Here is a 22029-nt window from a genome sequence, read left to right on the forward strand (position 1 = left end):
TCATCCACGTCGCTAAAAAGGTGCTCTATATGACTATGAAAATAACCCGGGGGGCCCACGTATAGCGTTTACTTATGAAAATGTACTATCAGGAGAGTGGCACATTACATCCTTTAGGCATGGCTACGATCCTTCAGTCTAAGAAAAATGGCTACCTCACAATCGTATGTTACTATACGTAATGATTGCACTACCTAGAGTCTGCGTGCGCTCTAGTGTAATCATTAGAAATAACTGGTAAATACAGCATTCACTTATTATAACTCATTATAATGCTTTATTTGTGACTATACCAAAACAATCAGATAGCTGACTTGTGGCCAAGATCTATAATTTCTGGAAAGCAAAAGGTTCAATTTTCTATCTCTGAGTCAAGGATCTAGGTCTTTCCTCGCAATGCTGAACTTATATCCATTGCACACTTCTGTAAACCGCACACTTCTGTAAACCACACACTTCACACACAGCATACACGCCACATACACAGTTTTCCAGTTTAATGGAGTTGCTGTATTGCGGCTTGTTTCTATAGCTCAGTGCGAGCGCAAAGCTAGCTAACGACCAAGAAACTTGACCAGCAAATAACTCCACCGGTGAAGTAAATCCTCTGCATGAGTAAACAATGGTATCAAATTCTAAACAGAATTAGAGTATGCTTAAGTAAGTTAACTTACTTCATCACACTGAAAAGTAGAAATAAAAGCTCAGAATTTTGGTTTTGAGCAAAAAAACACATCTTTTCTCGGAGCATTTCGGCTGACTAAAGGAGACATATTATTCAGCTAACAGTCGATGTTTTTTTCTTTAAGATGTCTGAGTCGGACAAAACAGTGCAGGCGAGTGTTGCAGTCACTTCGAGGAATGTCTGACAGTGCTGTACGCGGCTGCATGGAACCGATTACTTCAAATTATCATTTGGAATTCCAAGTGGCATTCTTCACACGTCTATTGGATACAGTTCTTTAATACTATGCTGAAATAAGTGTTCTGGCGCAATACGAAGCATAATATAACGCAATGTAATGCATATATATTTGCTCCAATAACTGGTGAAAAACTCGGTCATGCATGTACCTCTTGGCCACACACTTCTAACCGTACGGTCAGCGACCGATTTCGGACAATGTTGCCCTTGTTTATATGCCACGTGTCAACATGTTTTACCTCTTCCCTTTTCCATTTAGGTTTTCAAAGAGAGGTGTATTCCCTGTTCGGAACAACATGGGACCCTTCCAAGAATACAAGGTGCTTATTCAAGTTCTCTAGAACTGTTTTGTCTTCTAATAATATCTGTTTTTAGATATTTAAACACATTTGCGGTGTGGTGCTCATCTATTTTATACCGGGAATTAAGAAGTAGGCCGAACTCTGGGTTACGGGCACTTCAGCTTTAGGCTATGTATCGTCATCTGCGGTTTATTGCTCATCAATTTTATACCGGGAATCAAGCTGTAACTCTGGGTTACGAGTACTTCAGCCATACTGCATCGTCCAAATGATGCTTACCTGGAGATTAGAGAAATACGTTTTTAATCTGCGCATGTCTCAAGTGTCCTAGTTAAATTCCCTCTGACTCTAAATCACTGTTTTGTTACTGGTTTGGTTATGCCTTTAAGGTGAAGAAGACGCCAGAGAAAGGAAACCCCCGCAGTCGCATCCCCCGTTTAGTTCTCCACCCTTTCCGTCCTAAGGGAAAAGTGGCTTTGTCCGAGTTACCATTTTCAGAGGAGGAGAATAAGGATTGCGACATCAGCATCGAGCACTCCAAGCGAACAGTCAGCCCAAACAGTTTCTCCTCAGGTATGGCGTTTTAGATTTTTATCTTGGGATTTTCGGATTATCTTAAAATATTATGCGATGTGGTTTTCAGTATGTGTTTTGGTATTGCAGGCCTAATGTGCAACTAATGACATTATAATGCAAGATGTGCTCGTTCAGAACTATCATTACATAAGGAGGCAATACCTTAGATTGACCTGGTGATTATCTAACCTGGTGCTATGGATCTGTAGACATTTTAATTATTTTACAGTGATTGGCTGTATGATGTAACTTAAAGCGTGTTTGTATGTAGTTGCTTAACCCTAGTACGAGCTGGGAATTGTTTTCTCTTTCTCTTTTTCTTTTTAATTGCATGTGTGTATACTCAATCTCAATTTAGTTAACGCACGCACATCTTTCGTCTGCAGTCTAGTTACAGCCATAAAGCCTCCCTATACAATGAAGAGGGCTCTGTACTTGGGCTACAAAACATGACAGTTCATAGATGAGTTATTTGTCAAGAAAAGGACTGAACTTTAACCTTTGATCGGTTTCTGTGTCCTCTGCATGATGCCCCCCCCCAGATGATACCGGATGCCCCAGCAGTCAGTCTGTGTCTCCTGCCAAGACCCCGTCAGGCTCAGACAACAGCTCGCGTGGGTCACCCTCCCCAGGGGATCGCAAGACCAAAGTAAAACGGGTGAGAGTGAACGTAATGGCCGAATGGGGTGAACCCACACTGAGACACAACAGGGAGCAGCAACGCTCATCCATGCTGCCCAGAGGTGAGGAGTACTGTCAAACTAAATAACACAACAAATCAAGGACAGGCAGAGTGCATGCAGAATGCATAAAAGGTTTTGGGCATATTTATAACCTCCAAAATATATAGACACCATGATTTAGTGCCATGAACTAAGCATTTTCCATGTACAAATATGTGTGTCCTCATCATTTTCCAGCCAAATGTTTACAGAGACAAAATGCTTATGTTTGTTGGGATGATATAGAGGATAGAAGCAAAGCCTTTGGCAAAAGTGCATGTTCCTACAATGAATATTTCTTTTATTGTCAAGAAAAATCTCACTATTGTTTATGGGTCTGTACATGCATGTGGCTTTATTTTTCTTCTTAGTAATTTTTAAAGAAACACGTGCTTGTCAAAATGATCAAAGTACAACAGGGGTCCATGAAAAAGAGCACACGGCACGTAGCCTCTTGTTGCCAAGCACAGAGGCATAAATGAGTAAATAGTTCTTCAGTTTAACGGATGGTCTGTGCACCTGTCTATAGTCTTAAATTATTTTAAGCCTCATCTTCTCTTGAGATTTCATTTCATGCCCATCTGATGTAAAAATATGTATTTTGTTTGCACTGAGAGAGAAAATTAAAAGCTAAACAAGCTAGGAAGTGACAGGTGTTGTCTGCTTGATTGTGTTCTCTGGGAAAGGCTTGCTGATTGGTGTGGCGGTATGACCTCACATTCCTAATCAGTGTAATTAGCAACAGTTAACATCTTTCAATGGTTATGTGCACTGACCGATAGTTGAACTCACTCAGTGTTGAGGGATTGCCACATTTGAAAGTTTTGTTAGTTGTTTATCACAAGTTCAAAGTCCACCTAATACCATGGTTTTATCTAGTGGAAAGAGGTGCTTCTCAGGTATGTGTTTGATTGCATTTAACAGATTGGGGTGTGAATGTACAGATGAGTACAGTTTAACTGTTCATTTCCAACTAACAAACTGTTAGCGTGAAATTTTTTAATGTTGTTTAAAAGTTATAACATTCAGTTAAAAATAGCATACTTGTAGAAAAAGGTACTATCATTTACCTTGATGAGTTAGACTAATCACCAAATTATCTGTTTTCTAGAGATTAATACCATAGTTTTGTATTCACTGATGTAACTGACAGACTAATGCAATGTGAATAGTTGCTTTAGATGTAAATAATTTTATTAAGTTCACTAGCCTGTTACTCTTTCATTTCTGCGATGTTTTTGAAATGTGAGTTATCCAAGGGTTAAAAAAGATACCCCAGGCCATCTGTGCTGATGCTGTCAACCAGGCGTTGAGTGAGGGAGAAACTAACATGGCTTAGCGGGCAAGTGCCTACGAGGCATAGGCAGTCTCATATTGTGCTAGAGGGAGGAGAATGCTATGTCAAGGAAACTCTGTAACTAAATAGCTTTTGACACAGGCCTCTTTGATCTTACCGCTAGCACTATGTTAATTGAAATAGTGCTCCTGGTTTTGGTAGTTAAAGGATCTGTTACTTTGCAAACTGTCCTCAAGAACCTTTTGTGTCTAAGGATATTAGTGCTGTTTTATGTTGATGTTGATCTTTATGTGTTAAAACGTCCTACATTGCACTCTAGAAGAGATTTATACATCAGTAATGTTTCAGTAAACTAGAGGATAAAGAATGTAAGTTTCAGTAGAGGTTGCGTACGTGTGTAATTCTGCTGTGCACTTTGGACACAGAGGCTTGCAGTAAGACCCCAGGTTTTGTTCTGACAGGTAGCGAGGCAGACTTCAGTTCCTCCAGCAGCAATGGAAGTTTCAAGACCAAAGAATCCAACAGCTCCACGGGAAAGAAGACAACTTCACGCAGGTATAGCAGTCATCCATAGTACTTTGTGTGTCCTCCTCTCCTGTTTCATCTCTAGTAGTGCATGTCCTGATCAGGTAATATAATCTCTCATTTCACCATCTCTAAATATTCAGTATTGGTAGTACTCTTTATTCACAGGGTTGCCTAATTGTGTGCGACTTTCAAGGCAAACGATGAAATGGCATCATTTTCAAGACCGTTTTTCTGCACTTCCTTTTGAATGTAGTCATGTGACCAAGTTATGCTAGAAGCTACTGTTGGTTGACATTTCAGCCAATGGTGGGGGATTTGACAGCAGTCAAAATAAATTTTAGGAAGTCAAGTGATTCTAGGTAGGAGAGCTCTGTTAAATATTTAGATCTTGACAAATTGGGTTTGTAATGTCATGAAAGATATTGACTACTAGTAAAATGGCTCATTTGACATTCATGTTTCACAAGTCTGCATGCTTTTCTGCATAAAATAGAATCATTGGAAATGCTGTTAATTTTCTTGTATGGTGTTCAATTTACTTAATACATACATTTGATTCATGTAACAGTGTAATGGATTTAAGTATTTCTACAAGATGTAAGCTTCAGACCATAATGTATTATACACGGTTGCAAGTAAATCATTGCAAATGTGTGCAGTAACCTACAGTATTGCAGAAAAATCTGTGTAACATTTGCATATATTGTACATCAAGAACTATTCCTGGGTGTGTGTGATTAACTGCAAACAACTTTGTTCTAAGTTAAGGTCATCTCAAATTTTTGTATGTTAAGTGTTAAATCCTCCAGAGAAAGTGAACTATATTTTATTGTTAAAGCCCAGCGATGCCATATGGCATCCTGTCCTCCCCCAAAAAGAGATTTGTTTTGGGCTGTTATGCACATGCGTATCAGAGCAAATCATTTTCTGAAGTGCAGAGAATAATTTGGACTGGGGGAAAAAGGATTAATCTTGCCACTGATCAGGCCGTCATCCACTAATGTGGGTCACCCTCCTTGTCTCTCTCCAGCCGTGGATCCCACATCAGGACCCTCCCCCTGTATAGGTCAGCAGGAAGCGCGAGTGCGGAGCTCTACGCCCCTTACAGAACACCCACCAAAGGTCCTCCTTCCACCAACAGCAGCAGCAACTGTAGCCCTTCCAGCAGGTACCCTGTCAAACCAGGATTGTGTGTGGCAGAGTGGTGGTAGTCCCTACATTTTAGTTCACATGCAGCCTGAGCCAGCGAGTTGGGCTGAGTGCCGAGCCCGTTTTAATTGCCTCTTGCTCTGCTTTGCAAAGGAAAATATTTGGTCATGGTTGGTTTTATTTAATGCTGAGAAATGGAGAGATGTGGAACAAGTTTTATTTTTGCCACAGTGATTGTAGTGGAGCCCTGTGCAAGCTTGTGTGTGTGTGTGTGTGTGTGTGTGTTTTTTTTTGTTGTTTTTTTTTGGTTTTGTTTTGTTTTTTTCAGCAGCCATTTTGTGCAAGTATGTTTGGCAATAAATTTTTCATCTGTTTGCAGTCATTTTTTTTTCCTTTTTAGTGTGCTGAATTTCAGTGTTCTCAGTTTTTGTTCTTTCATTTTTTTTAGTTTCTTTTTTTGTTTCTTTGTACTTCTCTATTGTTGTGTTCTTGTTACAAAGAAACCAAATCATACTGAAATTCTGTGTGCTTCAGTGGGAGAGAGGGAGTTCTGTGTAATGACTTAAATTCATATGAAGCCTACTCGTGACTCATTTCATTAAGTGAACTTCTCCTTAGCTATATTCGTGCAGTAATATCTATAACTGTAAAGTAGTTGTTTTCATTACAGCTTTGTATGGCTCTGTAAATTTCTGCTGCGATGTTCTGTTATGCTTGACTGGATCCCTGCAATGTCCTTATTCACTCTCCCCTCTGCTAGCCTGTTCTATTTCTGGCAGAGATGCAAAGCTGACATCAAAGTACTGCCAGGTTGCTAGGATATTGTGCTAGCTCTTTAGATTGCTAATAGGGTTACTGTTCTGCATGAAAGCTTATTCACCCTATCTGAGTCCCTCTTGTCCTCTCAGTAGAAACATGTTTTGGCTCATCATTTTAATCACGGTCACCCATTAATGCTACTGTAATGTCTTAAGGATCTGAATATTTTTAAACAAACACTCTTATGGTTCCATGGTTCTGTATGATTTTACCCTTAAGGTGCTATCTTTTACATTCACACTCATTGTCAGTTCAGTCTGAGAGAAAAACAAAGTGATGACTTTTGCACTGTGTTGTGTTGGGCTTAGTACTGGAGGGATACACAATTGTTCCCTCTTGGGTAACCCAAAGTAAATGAATGTGATGTGGAAGTACAACTTTCCCATGTTTACAGAAGAGCCAGTTTTGGAAAATACCAGTCTTGTGGAGACAACCATGGCATCAAGCCTCCCAATCCAGAACAGTATCTCACCCCCCTGCAGCAGAAGGAGGTGGCCATTCGACACCTGAAGACCAAACTGAGGGAGTCTGAGAACACAGTCCATGACCGGTAAGTTCACTTTGTGCCTGTGCTTTCATCCCTTTGATAGCAGTAACTCCATTGAGCGAGTAATGAATGTGATGGAATCTTTTAGGGACTCTGAGATTGAAGAACTAAAGGCGCAACTGGGACGGATGCGTGAGGACTGGATCGAGGAGGAGTGCCACCGCGTGGAGGCGCAACTGGCTCTAAAGGAGGCACGCAAAGAGATCAAGCAATTGCGACAGGTGGTAGAGACCATGAAGAATAGTCTGATGGAGAAGGACAAAGGTATCCAGAAATACTTCATTGACATCAACATTCAGAACAGGAAATTGGAGTCTCTGTTACACAGCATGGAAATGGCCCAGAATGGTTCCAGCCTGCATGATGAGCCCACTCTAGACTTCATCTGTGATTCTCCAGAGAGGTCTCCTTCAGGCAAAGTAGACAAACACTTGCAGGTGGAGGAGAGAGATGCTGGGGAGATGGTTGACAGTGCTCAGCTTATGAATGATGAGACCATCAACCAAACAGGAATCATGGAACAGGTCCTCATGTCTACTGCTGTGGGATCCACTCAGGACTTGAGGGCCAACTTAGAGCCTCAGCCAGGACTGTCCACCCTGATTCATAGTGAGCTGGAGGAGAAGACTACAGGTGATCCGAGTGATGAGACCGACAAGTCACGTGCTTCAGAGCCGATTACGCTTGAGGAAAAAGCAGTTCAGACTGAGGAGTTGATTTACCACCCTGACCTCCATGCTCTTTTCCTGCAGCTGCTGAAACTCCAGAGTGCTGGGGTCACAAATCCCATGTTCTCCTCTTCCAGTCATCTCCAAGAATTGCCTGCATCACAAAGCCCTGTTACTGAAAAGCAAGTAGAGCTGAGTCCTAGTGACCCCACCCCCAGTGCAGAGCCGGAGGTGACCCTGGAGAGTCCTGGTGACTCGGGCATGTCTTGCACAGAGCCGGCGATGGATCCAACATTCATGGAAGAGCTGGATTTTGAAGTGAAGGAGACATGCAGCAGTCCAGGGATGGCTGTGGTTGGGAAAAGCTACTGGAGCAACAATTTTCTGGTTGATCTAGTTGCTGTGGCAGCACCTGTGCTTCCCACCGTAGCCTGGCTCTACTCTCGCCATGGTGTCGACGGAGGGACACCTGTGTATAACATTGGAGCTCTGATCAGAGGCTGTTGCATTATGGGATTGCACTCTCTTCGCCATGTTACACAGAGGCCAGATATTTAAGGGCCTTCACCTGCAAGCACAATCTGACATTTAACAAGAGCACTTAAACATCTACTAATAGCATTCATTAGTTTGTGTTTTCTTTTTGTACACTTGTCTAAATGCATACTTTATGTATTTTGTTTTTTTTTTTCTGTTGCCACAGTTTTCCTTTGCACTGTGTACATCTGTCATGTGTTGAGGCACAAATGGTGAAAAATGACAGTCACTTGTTTGTTCTTTGTTTATTCCCCTCAAATGTCTTTTATTTTTTTAGCTCTGCCAGTGTCTAGTCATTTGGGTAGGTGATTGTCTTGCATACTGTGCAGTTCTTCGCTGATTAGCCTTCTCCTGCTTTTAGACGGAGTGAATGTGGGTGAAAAAATGGGGCCGTTAGTAGTTGGATGTTTGTTCCTATTAGGAAACTGTGTGTTCTGAGTGAATTTCAAACCTCTAGCCAAAGCGTATACTTCCTCACAGTTTTTGTTCAGTGAAGTTGACTCCCTCCCACCCCCTCTTTTTTCTGAGCTTTTTACATGTTCTCTGTGAAGCATCTTGTTCTAAGAGCAGTCAATGCTACAGTGAAACTGACGTTTTTCATGTGCCTGAGCTATGTGCAATAATGTTTGAGATGTACTTAATATATTTATTATTAAAGCATGACAACCCTATACAATTGGTCTTTTTTTTGTATATGTGTTGTGGTTGAAAGTGTTCTGTCTTTGCTGGAGGGATGAGTTTTTAAAGGGGGAAAAAACAATGAAAATAAAATGCACAGGTACATTTAATAAGTTTGACAGACATGGTTAAAATGAAATTATATTCCTATAAGGATGTATCCCCCATTTGGTATGATGAGATGTGAAATGATCAACCAGAGGAGTGATTTAAAAAAAAAAACTGGGGAGGGTATGTGTGATCTGGAGGATTTAATATTCAAATGATTCAGTTATACTAAATTGCTGTTTGGACAATGACTGAAGTATTTTAACGGAAAAGTCGGTTCTGATTCTCGAAGGAGCTGCAAAGTAGCTTTTTGAGGGCCTAAAAGAAACAGGGAAGTCCAGTCAGTGTTCAGTAAAAATGTAAAGAGGATTCATATAGCCAGGCACACTGATGTTCTTCTTTGAATATGTGGGTTACATAAAACCTTAAATGTTTAAAAGAATTTTTAAGTACTTTGGGAAGGAGATGCCTTAGCATTACTGTACTGGACCCAGCGCTCTGCTTGTCATGAGCATCTTTAAACCTCCCTTTCCCAAGACTTTTTTCCCCCCCAATACTTCTTGAAGAATTGTTTGAAGAGGATTTCCTTCCTAGCCCCAACATCACACATGAAGTGTAGTACATGGTGCTACATCACATTAAGAGGTTTTGACTGAAACAACCAAAAAGACCCAGCTAATGGCAAAGACCCCTGGGCTTCCTCACACAGAGTGAGAGCACACTTTTTCCTGTAGCCAGATGGGGATTTTCTCTTACATAACCAGGACTTGCACTTCACTGAACACAAGCAAGTTGAGAGCAATTATTGCAGCTTTAATCTATGCATTTTAGTCCAGCGAGGTAACGTGCAGTAAGAATCAAAAGCGGGAGTCGGAAGTTATTGGAGTGGGATAGTTAAAAAAATCTCACAGACTGCTTTGAAAGGCGAGCAGTTATTGCTGTACTGTTGTGAGAAACTGGGAATTACTCAGCGAATTACTGAATAAGTTCTTCTGCACTGTCTTCACTTTGAATCTGCTGTGCTTTTGTACCATCGAGCAACATCCTTCTGCAAAGCATCATCAACTTACACCGACTTCATGTTATCTGTGAGTCATCCTGACGCGATTGTCTCCATGACTCTGATGAGTAAATGAATGACGCCACAGTGAGATCATCTCCTGCTTCCTTAACAACACCTCACTGTGAAGGTGAAAGGTTCAAAAGCAAAATTAAACCACGAGGTCCGTTCAAAAGTTATCCATTATAGCAGTCTTCAAATGATTTATGTTTTCAGATTTGTTAAAGCAGCTGTGATTAGAATGTTGCCGGGGTGAATGATTTAGTAACAATTCCAAGATTCAACACTGCAGTGCTGTTTGAATGGCAGTCTCATTAAAACACAGCATTTCATAAATCACATTTCTCAAACTGTGGGTCATATGCAGAATACATGTGTCAAGATTGACACACAAGCAAAATGTACACGTCCGTTCTGCGCATATCTGAGAGGTAAAACATTTCTAACGCGAGGATTAAAATCAACACTGATCGGCATGCGTGTCTCTCTGAGAGCAGCGAGGGAGACATTTCTCTGTGATAAACTGGGTCAAGCCTGGCTCGTTCTTTGACCGTGGGTGTTTTTGAGACAGATGGGGATTATAACGTCATACTCTCTGCGCTACAATGTTCAGACGGCCAGAACTTGTCTGTCCTTGAAACACAAAAGCTTCGAGGTTGGCGAACATATTAAATTACACATGAATCAGACAGATCGATGTGATAGTGTGACGTAGCTTTACAGACTCGGGTAGTATTATGAGCGGTTCATTGCTTTGTAATGACAAATTGCTTTCAGGTACAAAAGATCTTTTCTCCAATCATAATCTCTCATAACCCGAGTCTATAAAAAAACCAGATAATGCCAAAAGGTACTGTCTATATAATAATGATTTCAAAACATGGAACCGCATGAATTTTTTAAACTGTTCAAGCAAAACTCTGAATTTATATTCACAAAGATAAACTCCAAAGATTTATTACAGATGACAAAGGAATGGGCAAAAAAAGTATAAAACAAGCAAAAAAAAAAACCTGACAGAGGAGTAATCATGTGCTTTCTGCAATTTGGCTACATGCAGTAAAAATGGCCCATCTGTGATTTGAAAAATGATAATAATGCAAGAGTAAAAGGCAGAATTTAATTTTTATAGATGTCTGCACCCATTTTGTTCTTTAAGTCCCTGGTACTGCATGCACAGCTCAATCAACAGTACATAACATAATTTATCAAAAACCGCCTCTTCAAGAAACTGTATTAAGTACTGCTGTCTCCCTTTCCCCCTGAGATTCCCGAGTCAAACCATCAATGTGTCTGACCACCGTCCCCCCATGAACAAAATAAAGACAAAAATGATACACACATGTTCTGCATACTTGAGATCAGATGTCCAAATTTTATGAAAACAACATATCATTTAGTGTAAACTGTGTGAGCTGAAGTGATTATAGCAGGTTGAAGAATGCACAGTCTGAAGAAGTAGTTTCTGTACCTGCTAAAAAAAAAAAAAAAAAATAGATGCAGTGTTTCCATGACAACTGTCAGTTACCGCTCAATTCCACACATCTCATCAACCATTCTGCTAAATCTTTCACCTGTATTGACCGAACACTTTTTTTTTTTTTGTATATCCGACACTGACTTGGCATAGTATGAAATGTCACGCTGAACCATGGAGGAGTCGGACACTGGGAACCATTCTAGGTGTTCTAACCTTGTGCTCAATGTTATTATAGTTCCACTTACAGGTGGATCAGTATTCAAGTTATGCTTCCAGGTTTTTCATGTATACTGTTGTATGACCTTGCTGTCAGTTGCAAGACAAACTCAGTACTTGAAAATCTGAACAAAATGTCTTCTGAAGATGAAAGGAAGGAAGAGAAAGACAAAAACTTCAGAGAGACCAGCTGTCACTTTTTCATGTATTGAAAGCAGGTACAAGAGGCTGTAATGAATCACTTACTTATTGTTATAATATTTAAAATATTATGACACACCTGATCAGTAATCACTGTTTGCCATTCGATTCCAGTGTTTACAGTACAATGACATACCATGACTGGTGAACAACAACAGAAGAGAGGAAAAAGACTTTTTAGACACGAAGGCCAAAAAAAAAAAGATTTCATCAGCTGACATTATTCCATCCAGTCCTTCAAGTCTTATAAATATAGACACGCAAAGCGATCAGATTCTTTTGCAACTATACTACAAGTATATTTACAATAATTCCTGAACAAAAGGGTGGTTCTTGACTATTGTATTTTTACAATAATTAAAAGAGAAAAACAAAAAGACTTTCCAAGGACTTCTGGTGGACGAAACAAAAAAAAAAGAAAGAAAGACAGAAAGAAAAAAAAAGGCCATAGAGACAGAGAAATGTCATGTGATGTCACAGTATTTGGGGAGAGGGGGAAAAAAACAGGAAGAGTGAAAAATATTGACAGATATTGTGTGATATTGTCTGTGAGTGACCAGCGCCCCCCTCTGAGTGTTACGAAAGCTTGACTGCCATCTTCTGCTCCTTCTTCAACATCCTCTGTGCTTCTTTCTCCATCTTCTTCCTCTGTTGTTCCATGGCACGTTTCTCTCTCTCTGCCAGTTTCTGTTGTCTGTCAGATAGACAAATACTCTTTAGACAAACAAAGCAAACTCATCTCAGTACAAGAACTCTCTAGAACATTCACTGAGAAGGGCCCTTGTGTAAACCTCTGATGAATAATTCAGTAGAAATTTTGTTTACCATACTGATGGAAATTAAACCATAGAATCTGAATGGATTTCATACACATTACAGAACGTTATCTTCAGGTCTGAGAAAATAAAGATAGAAAGTATTTATCATAGCCCAGAGCAGCTGACATAGTATCAGGTCAAAAACCACTTATTACTAAGACTTCACATGCAGAGGTTATCACCTCCTGGTGCACAAACAGTATTTACAAAATATTTATTTCATATTCAGTCACATCGATCTTCAGTTCTAGTCAAATAAGGAAATTTTAGCGGTCATGATAAAATTTACATGTAGAGGTCATGTTAACCTAAAAGCAAAGATCCTGTGTAAATTCAGAATGATACTGTACTGCCACCTGCTGGACAAAGCTGGAAAATGTTAATTTCAATTGCAGCAATTTACTACTGCACTTTTGCACTTAAAAAATCAGCCTTAGTTGTACTGCTGGGAAGCATTTGCCCACTGGAAAGCACCCGTTCAGTAGAAAAGCATACTGGGCAGTGGTCTCATTGAAAAGGCCTCAAAAGTTAACAGGTGTCAAGGGGAAGATGAAGAGAGAAACTTGAATGTATGTAGTGTACCTGAGCACCTCCTCTGCCTCCCAGGCTGCATCAGACTCATCCTCCCAGGCATTAGTATCCTCTTGCCACGTGTCCAAATCACCCAACTCTGCCTGTGTGGTCCAAAACAGGAGGTTAATGAGACGACATTGAACATTTTGAACCATGCATTTACACTGTACGTGGAGGTCTCTGTAGTCATCAGATCACCATGGTTGGGTTGTCTTAAAAGGAACAACACAGCTAGAATACAGTCTCATGCTGTTAACAGGACATTAAAAAATACAATGTAAAGACATATCAGCAGTAATGAAGTTACCTATACTAACACAGAATATGCAGCCTACCGGTAAATTCTTCTTAAATCTGGTCGTGTTCAGTTTTCATTCTAAAGTACTTTAAACTATGTGACATATACAAGACCTTCGTCTTGTTGGGCCAAAGGCAAAAACCATGAACCAAAAAAGCTTGAACAATCTTTCAGATGTTACAGCCATACATGTAGGTGTATGTTATTGTGCTGTATTCTGAACTGACAGGAAAGTCTTGTTAAGCTTCTATTAGGCTTCCTCAGTTACGATGACTAAACCTGTCCTGAACGGGATTATGTACATTGGCTGAAGCTTGTCTAAATGGGTATACTGAAAGGTACTGGCTGTGGTTCACTCACAGATGGTTGGATAAAGGACATGTCCTGAGTGGCAGCTAGTCTGCTGGAGAACCCTGAAGTGCCATCAGGGACAGTGAAATTGAGAGGCTCCCTTTTCTTTAACACGATCTGAAGAGAAAAGAGAACACAGACTGATTAGAAAAGAGAAGTGACGGTCAGTTGCTTAAATGATTTTGCCTGACCACAGAACATACTTTTTGTGTTTTTCTGATCGTGGGGGCCATGTCTTTAAAGTAGTCAGGCTCCTCCTCCTCTACGTTGTTTTGCTCAGGTGGAACAGCTCCGTTTCCCCCTTCGACCTTGATACTTGTGGGAGCTTCTTCATCCCATGAACTCCACTCCTCAATTTCGGGCTGGAAATGATGCATTCAGAACCAACAACTATGTTTTGCATGTTAAGCCAATTAAACCTGTACGTCTACAACCAAGTCAATTATTAAACAGTATATACTTTGAGAATAATAATGTCATTTCAGGTTTTACCCCATGTACCCTCCTTCAAAACTAAATTTTGAATTGGTTGCTGCGACGGCAGGTTTATTTAGAAAATTAAAAGCTTATCAAGTTCCAAAGAGTAGTGTAATATATGGGGAAATCAGAGTACCTAAATATTTGCTGTGCCAGTATTTCTTAAACATTTTGTTTTTAGAAAATCATCTGATTTATAAAAACAAAAAACTTGTCTCATGTTTTTAATAAAGCTCTCAGTCAGTCATATTTTCATGTTTATTTCCAGTTTAATTATCTATATCACCGATCCCATTTCTTAAATAAGGACAGACAGTTTAGATTGACTGACCTGTTTTGGAACTGATGAAAAATCAACTGTAGTAGGGAGAGTTATCTGATCGCCACTTAATTTGCGCAGTCGACCAGTCCTGGAGAAGACAATGAAACTTATAAAGACACAATATGGTGAATGCTGTAATTGTAAACTGTCATAATAACACATTTTGGATCACACGGAGATCTCTGGGCACATTTCAATCAAGCAATGTACAAATCTGTTGCTAATATTATTTGGGTGGAAAATGTCACAGCACAACTTTAATATTCATAAGCTAAAATGCTTTCTTACCTGCATATTAACCTTTTCAAGAAAGAAAGTATAGATGCAAGGCATGTGCATATCTTAAAAAGGCGAAACTGGGAAATTGCCATGTTGCCTCTGATTTCTGGAAAAAAGAAAGAGCGAAAAATGTTGTCACATGTATTATCGAATAATTGCAAACGATCTAGCCATGGTGTTCGGGTAGTAACGATAGCTGTTATCAGCATTCTGGGTAACAATTAATTGGCCAGAACTAGCTTATCCATCTGCCTCTTATATGCACTTAATCATCAGAGAATAATTGCTAGAGAAATTTTTCAAGCACAACACAGATACCAAAGCCAGGAAGAGCAAATTTTGAGCAAGTACACGCGACTACTTACTCCAGTTTGGTAACCTGAGTAGATAATGCTTGTGATGGATCTTTAGCTAGCTGAAAAGCTGCTAGCTAGCTTAACGTGTTCTAGACGGGAAGTATTTTCATGTGACACAATGCCAGTGGACTGCAATGCACTGTCTGCAAAACACAGTGGCATCTCGTTTACATATGCCAGTTTCCTTTTCTTCAAAGAAACCAAACACATATTCATGGCATGTCATTCATTTGCAAATAATCTAAACATTTAGCTTGCCGATTTACAATGACTACAAAGCTCTCTTAGGTTGAGCCATGCTAACCATCTGGGTTAGCAGGTTAAGCTTTAGCTTGCTAGCTAAACACAGCTCCACAAGCTTCTGTCTCAAATCTTCGCATACCATGAAGCTGACCCAAAACTCGCACCAAAGGTAGGGGTGTGTGTTTGCACCGCTACAGCAAACTTTATTTGTACACTGACCAAACAAACGGGTAAATCTCAAGTGGTGACACTAGTGAGCCCAGCTAACGACTGGCATGTTTGGTCGCTAGCCTATGGCTAGCTTGCGGGTCACTTCAGTGGAGCCGTTTCCCACACGTCTCAATTGGTGCCAAATTTACGCAAACTCTTATTAGCTCTTCATCTGTCAAACATAAAAAACTAAGCAATTTATGTTAACAATACCAGCAGTCAAGGTCCATACACTGGGAGAGTCGTCAACCTCGTCCCGGTTTTTATTTTGGTCTCAAATGCCATCGTCCCTTATTGCACCTTCACTGCCATCTTTTTCAGTCGAACAGGGAAATTAGACGGTGGTACAATGGTTGCCAGATATACAAGAAGCTCGTGTGTGTGTGTGTTGAAGCTATATTATTTTCTGAAAGAACTATTGTAAAACACGTTACTGGACAATGGATGAGGACATCAAATCATAAAGACTGAAACTATTGCTTTATCACATGTCTTTAAAGTTGTCTCCATCCTATATAGTAATTTCACGCATTTGCGTGAAATTCGATGATAAAGTGTCATTTAAAAAGAAGTGTACCTACATTAATTGCTGGTGACTGATAGCTTATTAAAAGGGACTAAATAAGACTTGTAATCATTACATTTACATAACAATGAGAAAATAATGCTAAGACTACATTACATACACATTTCACAGTACTGATGCATGTAAAAAATTTTTACATCCTATAAAACAAAATATATGCCGTGTTTTATCTATCTATCTATCTATCTATCTATCTATCTATCTATCTATCTGTCTATCTATCTATCTAAGAAACATAAAACATGGCAGTCAATAACATTTTTTCAGTTTCAAACACATTTTCTGTGCATCTGGCAACCCTTCTGGTCAGTGTCACTATCTGGGACTTTTCCTTAGACATCATAATAAAAGTCCTAAGGGACAGGATTTCTCTTTGTCAGATCATGGAGGTGCGACTCTTTTCTCAAGCCTAAAGTGTGGAGAGATCCCTGTCTTATAAGAGAAAGGGTTTCCTCTCTTGTAGATCATCTAGATGACAACTGTAACTAAACAACTACAGTTGATAATAACAACTATCATTTAATCAACATTCTGCTCTGCTCTCAGTGCCATAACCAAGATAGATAGATACATAGATATATAGGTAGATGTTTTAGAAAGTGGTGATCCCAGCAAAGACTTTCTAGACTTCAGGCTTGCTTATTTAACCATTAAAATGAGTAGTTTTACAAAAAGCTAAATTCGAGCGTGAACCTAAAGTCTAAGGCAGATGTATCGCTTATAAAATATGCGCATATGATTTTGATACCAGTAACGTCCGTTAATACGGGAATTATGCAAGGTATTTAGAAACGCCCAGTTTTACATTTCAGATTCTTCCCTAAACGCAATAGTTTCGATGTCTGCTCATGTCATAGTGACTGTGCGTGTCGCAACTCCATGGAAAAAAAAGAGGTGTGGCTTCATCTAGTTTTGCCAGTGTCAGTCAGCGTAGGGAGGAGTGTAAGCACAATGATGCAGCCTTTACGACAACCACAATCGCAGAACCGGACTAATGGGTTATTCTTCATTTGATCATTTAAAGATACGGATGTTGGACTTATAATTGTGCTCGTTGTAGTAGTTCCAGTAACCGTTGTAAGAATTGTCGTGACATGCGTCGGTGTCAAGAGAAGTAAGTACCCTCAAGGATATGCTATACACACCCACGACGACGCGTTTTATTTGTTTCTTGAACATTCGGAAAATCGAATCGAAATGGCTCGTCTAAATAGACACATTGTACAACTTTACGTGGCATACCCGCTCGGCTGCAGCGCTGTTTATGATATCTGCGCTTCATAACTGTAGCCAGCCGATGCTTTATAATGGTGAGGATGTTGCTGTTCAGCAGAGCTGACGTTACATCTGATCGCATTTAGTATCAGAACCGTCTTCGATAAAGATTGTTCAAGATTGACTGGTAAATGTAGACGTTCTTTTTGACAAAATTCTGGTTTGTGTCTCTCCATCTGATTTTCCAAGAGTTCATTAACGGGATCGTGTGAGTGCAGCATACTTTTAAGACCAGTGGTCCGATTTTGAGTGGATACAGTGCAATGCTTAAACGAAGAGAAAGTCTGTCCTCCTCTGACATTGTTGCCACAGTGCAGGTCCCTGTGGTCAATACTTTTTGGTCAACACAGACATACTGCAGCATCCGTAAAGTCACTAAGAGTCTTGGTTGAGTCTTGGCCTTGAAAAAGCATCTTTCAGTAAAGTGAATAAATAAACGGCATTATCATTGGTAGAATTTTGGATCTGCTGGGTAGCTGGATGAAGAGCAGCGTTTCTGTACTCGTCACTAATTTTATAATTAAAAATTTATATTTTAACCAAAGCTAGGTCCTCTTGCTGCAGGCATACAGGCTGGTGTTTTATGAGATTTTTACCGTTCTTACAATATTTGAGTCTATGACTAGTGACTTATTCCGATATAAATAACATATAATCTTAGAGACAGAACCACAGTTAATCTTCCTACATTGTGAATATCTTAAAACGTTCCCTGTCCAATGTACCTTTTGCTTTGTTATTCCCAGCATGGAACCTTTGTGATAGGATGAGAAGTCCAGTACCACGATTCAGGGACGTTGAGAGACAGGGGAGCAACCTGCAACCAGAGCAGTGCGTTCCTCCCTGTCATGATACACTGAACACCATGTGGTTCATTCGCGATGCCTGTGGCATAGCGTGTGCGATTATCACCTGGCTGCTAGTCTTCTATGCAGAGTTTGTTGTGCTGTTTATCATGCTCCTGCCATCCAAAAGCCTGACTTACACCGTGATAAATGGAACTCTCTTCCATGGACTGGCCTTTCTCGCACTGGCATCTCATTTCCGAGCCATGTGCACTGACCCTGTAAGTTTACCCTATGGCCCAATGCAAAATGCACACATTTACACTTGGTTTTATACAAGGTCATGTTAAAGCTGAGTAACTGTGTGTTGTCCAGGGGGCTGTGCCCAAGGGAAATGCCACAAAGGAATACATTGAGAGCCTTCAGCTGAAGCCAGGCCAAGTGGTGTACAAATGTCCAAAGTGCTGCAGTATCAAGCCTGACAGAGCTCACCACTGCAGGTAAGACTAGCCTGCTGCTAAAAATATACTTTATAACTAAGTCATCAAATTTTGGTTTTTACCTCTCATCATTTTATGCCGCATCTCTTCATTTCTTTTTGTATCTCTTTGTTCCAGTGTTTGCAAACGATGCATTCGAAAAATGGACCACCACTGTCCATGGGTCAACAACTGTGTTGGTGAAAATAACCAGAAGTACTTTGTGCTATTTACAGTATGTATGATTTATACATGCATTAATTTTGCATAAGTATGCATGTGTAAAGCATAGGCAGCAATGTAAAACAAACAAATATAAAATGATGAAGTCTTATTTTTTCTTGGTTTTCCAGATGTACATTGCACTAATCTCACTGCATGCCTTGGTTATGGTGGTCTTCCATTTTCTGTACTGCTTTGAAGACGACTGGACAAGTAAGTTGAGGACAGCATTGTGTATTGTTAAAAGAGCTGTTCACCTGGCCAGACTGATGTCTTGGTGTTATTTTTTACTTATTTTTTTAAATTCTCACCAAGATAAACTGAGATTGATGGTCTCCCCTAAAATGTATTGTGGCTATCTGCATTCATACTTGTCAGGACAGAGAAATGATGATGCATGCTTTGGGGTAAATCGCTACATCAAAGTTATCCTGAAGGTTATTCTGACCTCCTAGCTTTATGCCAGGGTCAGAGTGGGGTGTTTTTCACATGTTGAGATAGCCTTGAGTCCATAAGTTCCTTTTTCATCTTGTTTCACTGGCCACGTTACATGGTAGGGTGTATTATATATTTTCATGCATATTCAGGCCAGAGTTTCTGTGTCAATTCATGTAGGTTGGATGGTTTGATGGAATGAACTATAAATTATGCTTTTGTCATGCTAGTTGCTATGTGCACAGTCATATATATTTTTTTCACGTGAATACATTTATACATGGTAGTGGAGGGTCATTAACATTTCCACTGAGGTTGAAATACACAGCTTATAAATCTTTTGGACTTATAAAATATAGATCATATTTTTTGTCTGATTCGAGATGTTTTTGTCTGATTTGAGATGTTCTTCATATAATACTTAATTCCAAATGCTCTAATATTTTAAAAAAGAAAAAAGATGCTAGTTCCAAAGCACATGTTTATTCACGAATTTATCTTTATCCATAAGGATCAGTTTGGAATAAATCCAACATGTGGCCACTTGGTTAGCTCTAGCAAGCACTGTGGCTTTGAATGTTCCCTTTGTTGCCCCTCAATGTAAGTGTGTGTGTGTGTGTGTGTGTGTGTGTGTGTGTGTGTGTGTGTATACATGTGTATATATATATGCTCCGCTGTCCCCTCCCATCCCAGAGTGCAGCACCTTCTCACCTCCAGCGACTGTCATTCTCCTCATCCTCCTGTGCTTTGAGGGCCTCCTCTTCCTCATCTTCACCTCTGTGATGTTTGGCACCCAAGTTCATTCCATCTGTACAGATGAGACGGTAAGTGCTGCAAGAGCTCATGTCCCTCTCCTCCCAGCAACCCTCTTTTCATGGCTTTTCCTGGACCACAGACTCCCTACTACTGACTTCCAAACAAACAGTCCATGGCTAATGAGGTTTGGGAAGAGATACTAAATTGTTGCTACAGACCCTGAGGTAAATGTGGTCACATGCGCCCGTGTCCATTCCCACGGGCATGTCAGGATGGGCATTTTCATGCCTCTATCACAAGAGGTCCACAGAAATTCAGTCGCACAGCATTACAAAAATGCTTAACGCTCAGATAGATTGTAAAATAAGATACAAGTAAAATTGCAGTTTTGTTTGTGGATTTCTGATGTGTTGTGTAGTATGATATTTGTATATACATTACATGATCATTATTATTGACGAGATAGCGTGAATATTAAATAAATGTAAAGACCTCCTGTCTTAGCACCACCTTTCTCAGGCTGATTCACCACAACATCAGCCCCCGGCCTCTCTTGAAGGCACTCTTATGTAGTATCTGCGTATTCTCACGGCTGTGTCTGTTGATATATATTTAAACTTTATATTTAGATTTTACAACATACTGATTATCTGATAAATTTCAGCTCACCACAGCTGATCCAGGAGCAAACTAATGAGAGACATAAATCGTGTGAAAGATGAATATTTTGACATCTTGCATTTATGCGTCTGCATGGATGTGTCATTATCTGATCTAAATGTTTATTAAGTGTCTACATGACAGTAATGGGATTTTCAACCAAATGTCAGTGATGTGTTATAGGTGCTCGAGTTCACAAACACATTTACTTTCAATGTGAGAATTGGAATATCATCTATTTTTAGGATGGTATTTAAAGGCTTCCGCCTCACAGCTGGTGAACTTTTATCTAATAAATCACTTTAGTTTAGTTAGCCGTGGAACTTGGGGTCAGTGAGCCATGTTATCAAAGAAGATCAAATTCATGGGAGCTCCTTAAGAATGGCTTGCTCCATTTAATCATAATTATAATTAGTTGTGTAGTTTGTGACTCGCTCTCACTGAAGTCTGGGTTGTCCTTTTGTTTTTAGGGCATAGAGCAGTTGAAAAAGGAAGAGAGAAGATGGGCTAAAAAAACTAAATGGATGAACATGAAGGCGGTTTTTGGACACCCCTTCTCGATAGCATGGTTTAACCCGTTTTCCACACCTGATCATGGAAAGGCTGACCCTTACCAGTATGTGGTCTGAGCTCAGGAAGCAGAGACCCCTTGCCCCCTTTCCCTATCCAGCTTTAAAAGGTAGAGATTGGGGGTGTGTGGAACTACCCCTGACTTTTCATTCCCTGTCAGCTCTGGGGAAAGTGGCCTCTGGGAAAGTGATTGTAACTCAGACTTTACTGGCTCCTCCTCCTCCTTCTCCTCTTTATTTCCTTTATCAGAGATGCCATATCAGATTTTTTTGAAGTTGTCAAAGGGGAAACAGAAGAAAAATGAGATTATTCCTTAAAGTGTCTTGTTTTCTGGTCTTAATTTTGGAATGTTGTTGTTGTTTGTGTGTGTGTGTGTGTGTGTGTGTATTGTTTTAAATTTGTTGCAATTCTCTGTATTTTTATTGTTCACTTTACCCTCTGTTCAGTTTCCTATATGGTCCTTGCTGTCCTCCTCAACTATTTTGGATAGTAAATGGACAAGGGACAATCACATGCAGTCAATATGGATTTGCTTAATGGCACAAGACGTATTGAGATTCAGATATTTTCTGAATGGTTGC

At 39.9% G+C, this 22029-nt stretch overlaps 3 protein-coding genes across 3 annotated transcripts; 2 read left to right on the forward strand and 1 right to left on the reverse strand.

Moving 5' to 3' along the window:
- The first annotated feature begins 1165 nt into the window (after window positions 1-1165).
- sybu (syntabulin (syntaxin-interacting)) lies at window positions 1166-8741 on the forward strand. Its single transcript, XM_030782661.1, has 7 exons — window positions 1166-1245; window positions 1617-1800; window positions 2346-2546; window positions 4284-4377; window positions 5381-5518; window positions 6713-6868; window positions 6954-8741. Exons 1-7 carry the CDS (start codon window positions 1222-1224, stop codon window positions 8089-8091), a joined length of 1935 nt encoding a protein of 644 aa, XP_030638521.1. The 5' UTR covers window positions 1166-1221; the 3' UTR covers window positions 8092-8741.
- Window positions 8742-12189: 3448 nt separating this feature from the next.
- On the reverse strand, window positions 12190-16004 carry ebag9 (estrogen receptor binding site associated antigen 9). Its single transcript, XM_030782220.1, has 8 exons — window positions 15894-16004; window positions 15237-15370; window positions 14881-14977; window positions 14602-14680; window positions 13997-14155; window positions 13803-13910; window positions 13154-13245; window positions 12190-12447 (listed from the first exon to the last, which is right to left on the reverse strand). Exons 3-8 carry the CDS (start codon window positions 14961-14963, stop codon window positions 12330-12332), a joined length of 639 nt encoding a protein of 212 aa, XP_030638080.1. The 5' UTR covers window positions 14964-14977; window positions 15237-15370; window positions 15894-16004; the 3' UTR covers window positions 12190-12329.
- Window positions 16005-17339: 1335 nt separating this feature from the next.
- zdhhc3a (zDHHC palmitoyltransferase 3a) lies at window positions 17340-21507 on the forward strand. Its single transcript, XM_030782366.1, has 7 exons — window positions 17340-17380; window positions 18288-18607; window positions 18702-18826; window positions 18944-19040; window positions 19159-19240; window positions 20156-20286; window positions 21349-21507. The coding sequence occupies exons 2-7, from the start codon at window positions 18308-18310 to the stop codon at window positions 21505-21507; spliced, it is 894 nt and encodes a 297-aa protein (XP_030638226.1). The 5' UTR covers window positions 17340-17380; window positions 18288-18307.
- The last annotated feature ends 522 nt before the right edge of the window (window positions 21508-22029 follow it).

This window comes from Chanos chanos, chromosome 8 (assembly GCF_902362185.1).
Source record: "Chanos chanos chromosome 8, fChaCha1.1, whole genome shotgun sequence".
In the NCBI taxonomy this organism is placed as follows: Eukaryota; Metazoa; Chordata; class Actinopteri; order Gonorynchiformes; family Chanidae; genus Chanos; species Chanos chanos.

Bases quoted from the DNA above. Each gene is read 5' to 3' on its own strand.
- sybu (XM_030782661.1), top strand. From the start codon at position 1,222: ATGGGACCCTTCCAAGAATACAAG. The intron at 1,801-2,345 runs GTATGGCGTTTT...GCCCCCCCCCAG, and splicing joins CCCAAACAGTTTCTCCTCAG to ATGATACCGGATGCCCCAGC. The intron at 5,519-6,712 runs GTACCCTGTCAA...CCATGTTTACAG, and splicing joins AACTGTAGCCCTTCCAGCAG to AAGAGCCAGTTTTGGAAAAT.
- ebag9 (XM_030782220.1), bottom strand. From the start codon at position 14,963: ATGGCAATTTCCCAGTTTCGCCTTTTTAAGATATGCACATGCCTTGCA. The intron at 14,156-14,601 runs GTCAGTCAATCT...CATCATTTCCAG, and splicing joins TTTCATCAGTTCCAAAACAG to CCCGAAATTGAGGAGTGGAG. The intron at 12,448-13,153 runs GTACACTACATA...TCTATCTGACAG, and splicing joins GAGGCAGAGGAGGTGCTCAG to ACAACAGAAACTGGCAGAGA.
- zdhhc3a (XM_030782366.1), top strand. From the start codon at position 18,308: ATGAGAAGTCCAGTACCACGATTCAGGGACGTTGAGAGACAGGGGAGC. The intron at 18,608-18,701 runs GTAAGTTTACCC...TGTGTTGTCCAG, and splicing joins GAGCCATGTGCACTGACCCT to GGGGCTGTGCCCAAGGGAAA. The intron at 19,241-20,155 runs GTAAGTTGAGGA...CTCCCATCCCAG, and splicing joins CTTTGAAGACGACTGGACAA to AGTGCAGCACCTTCTCACCT.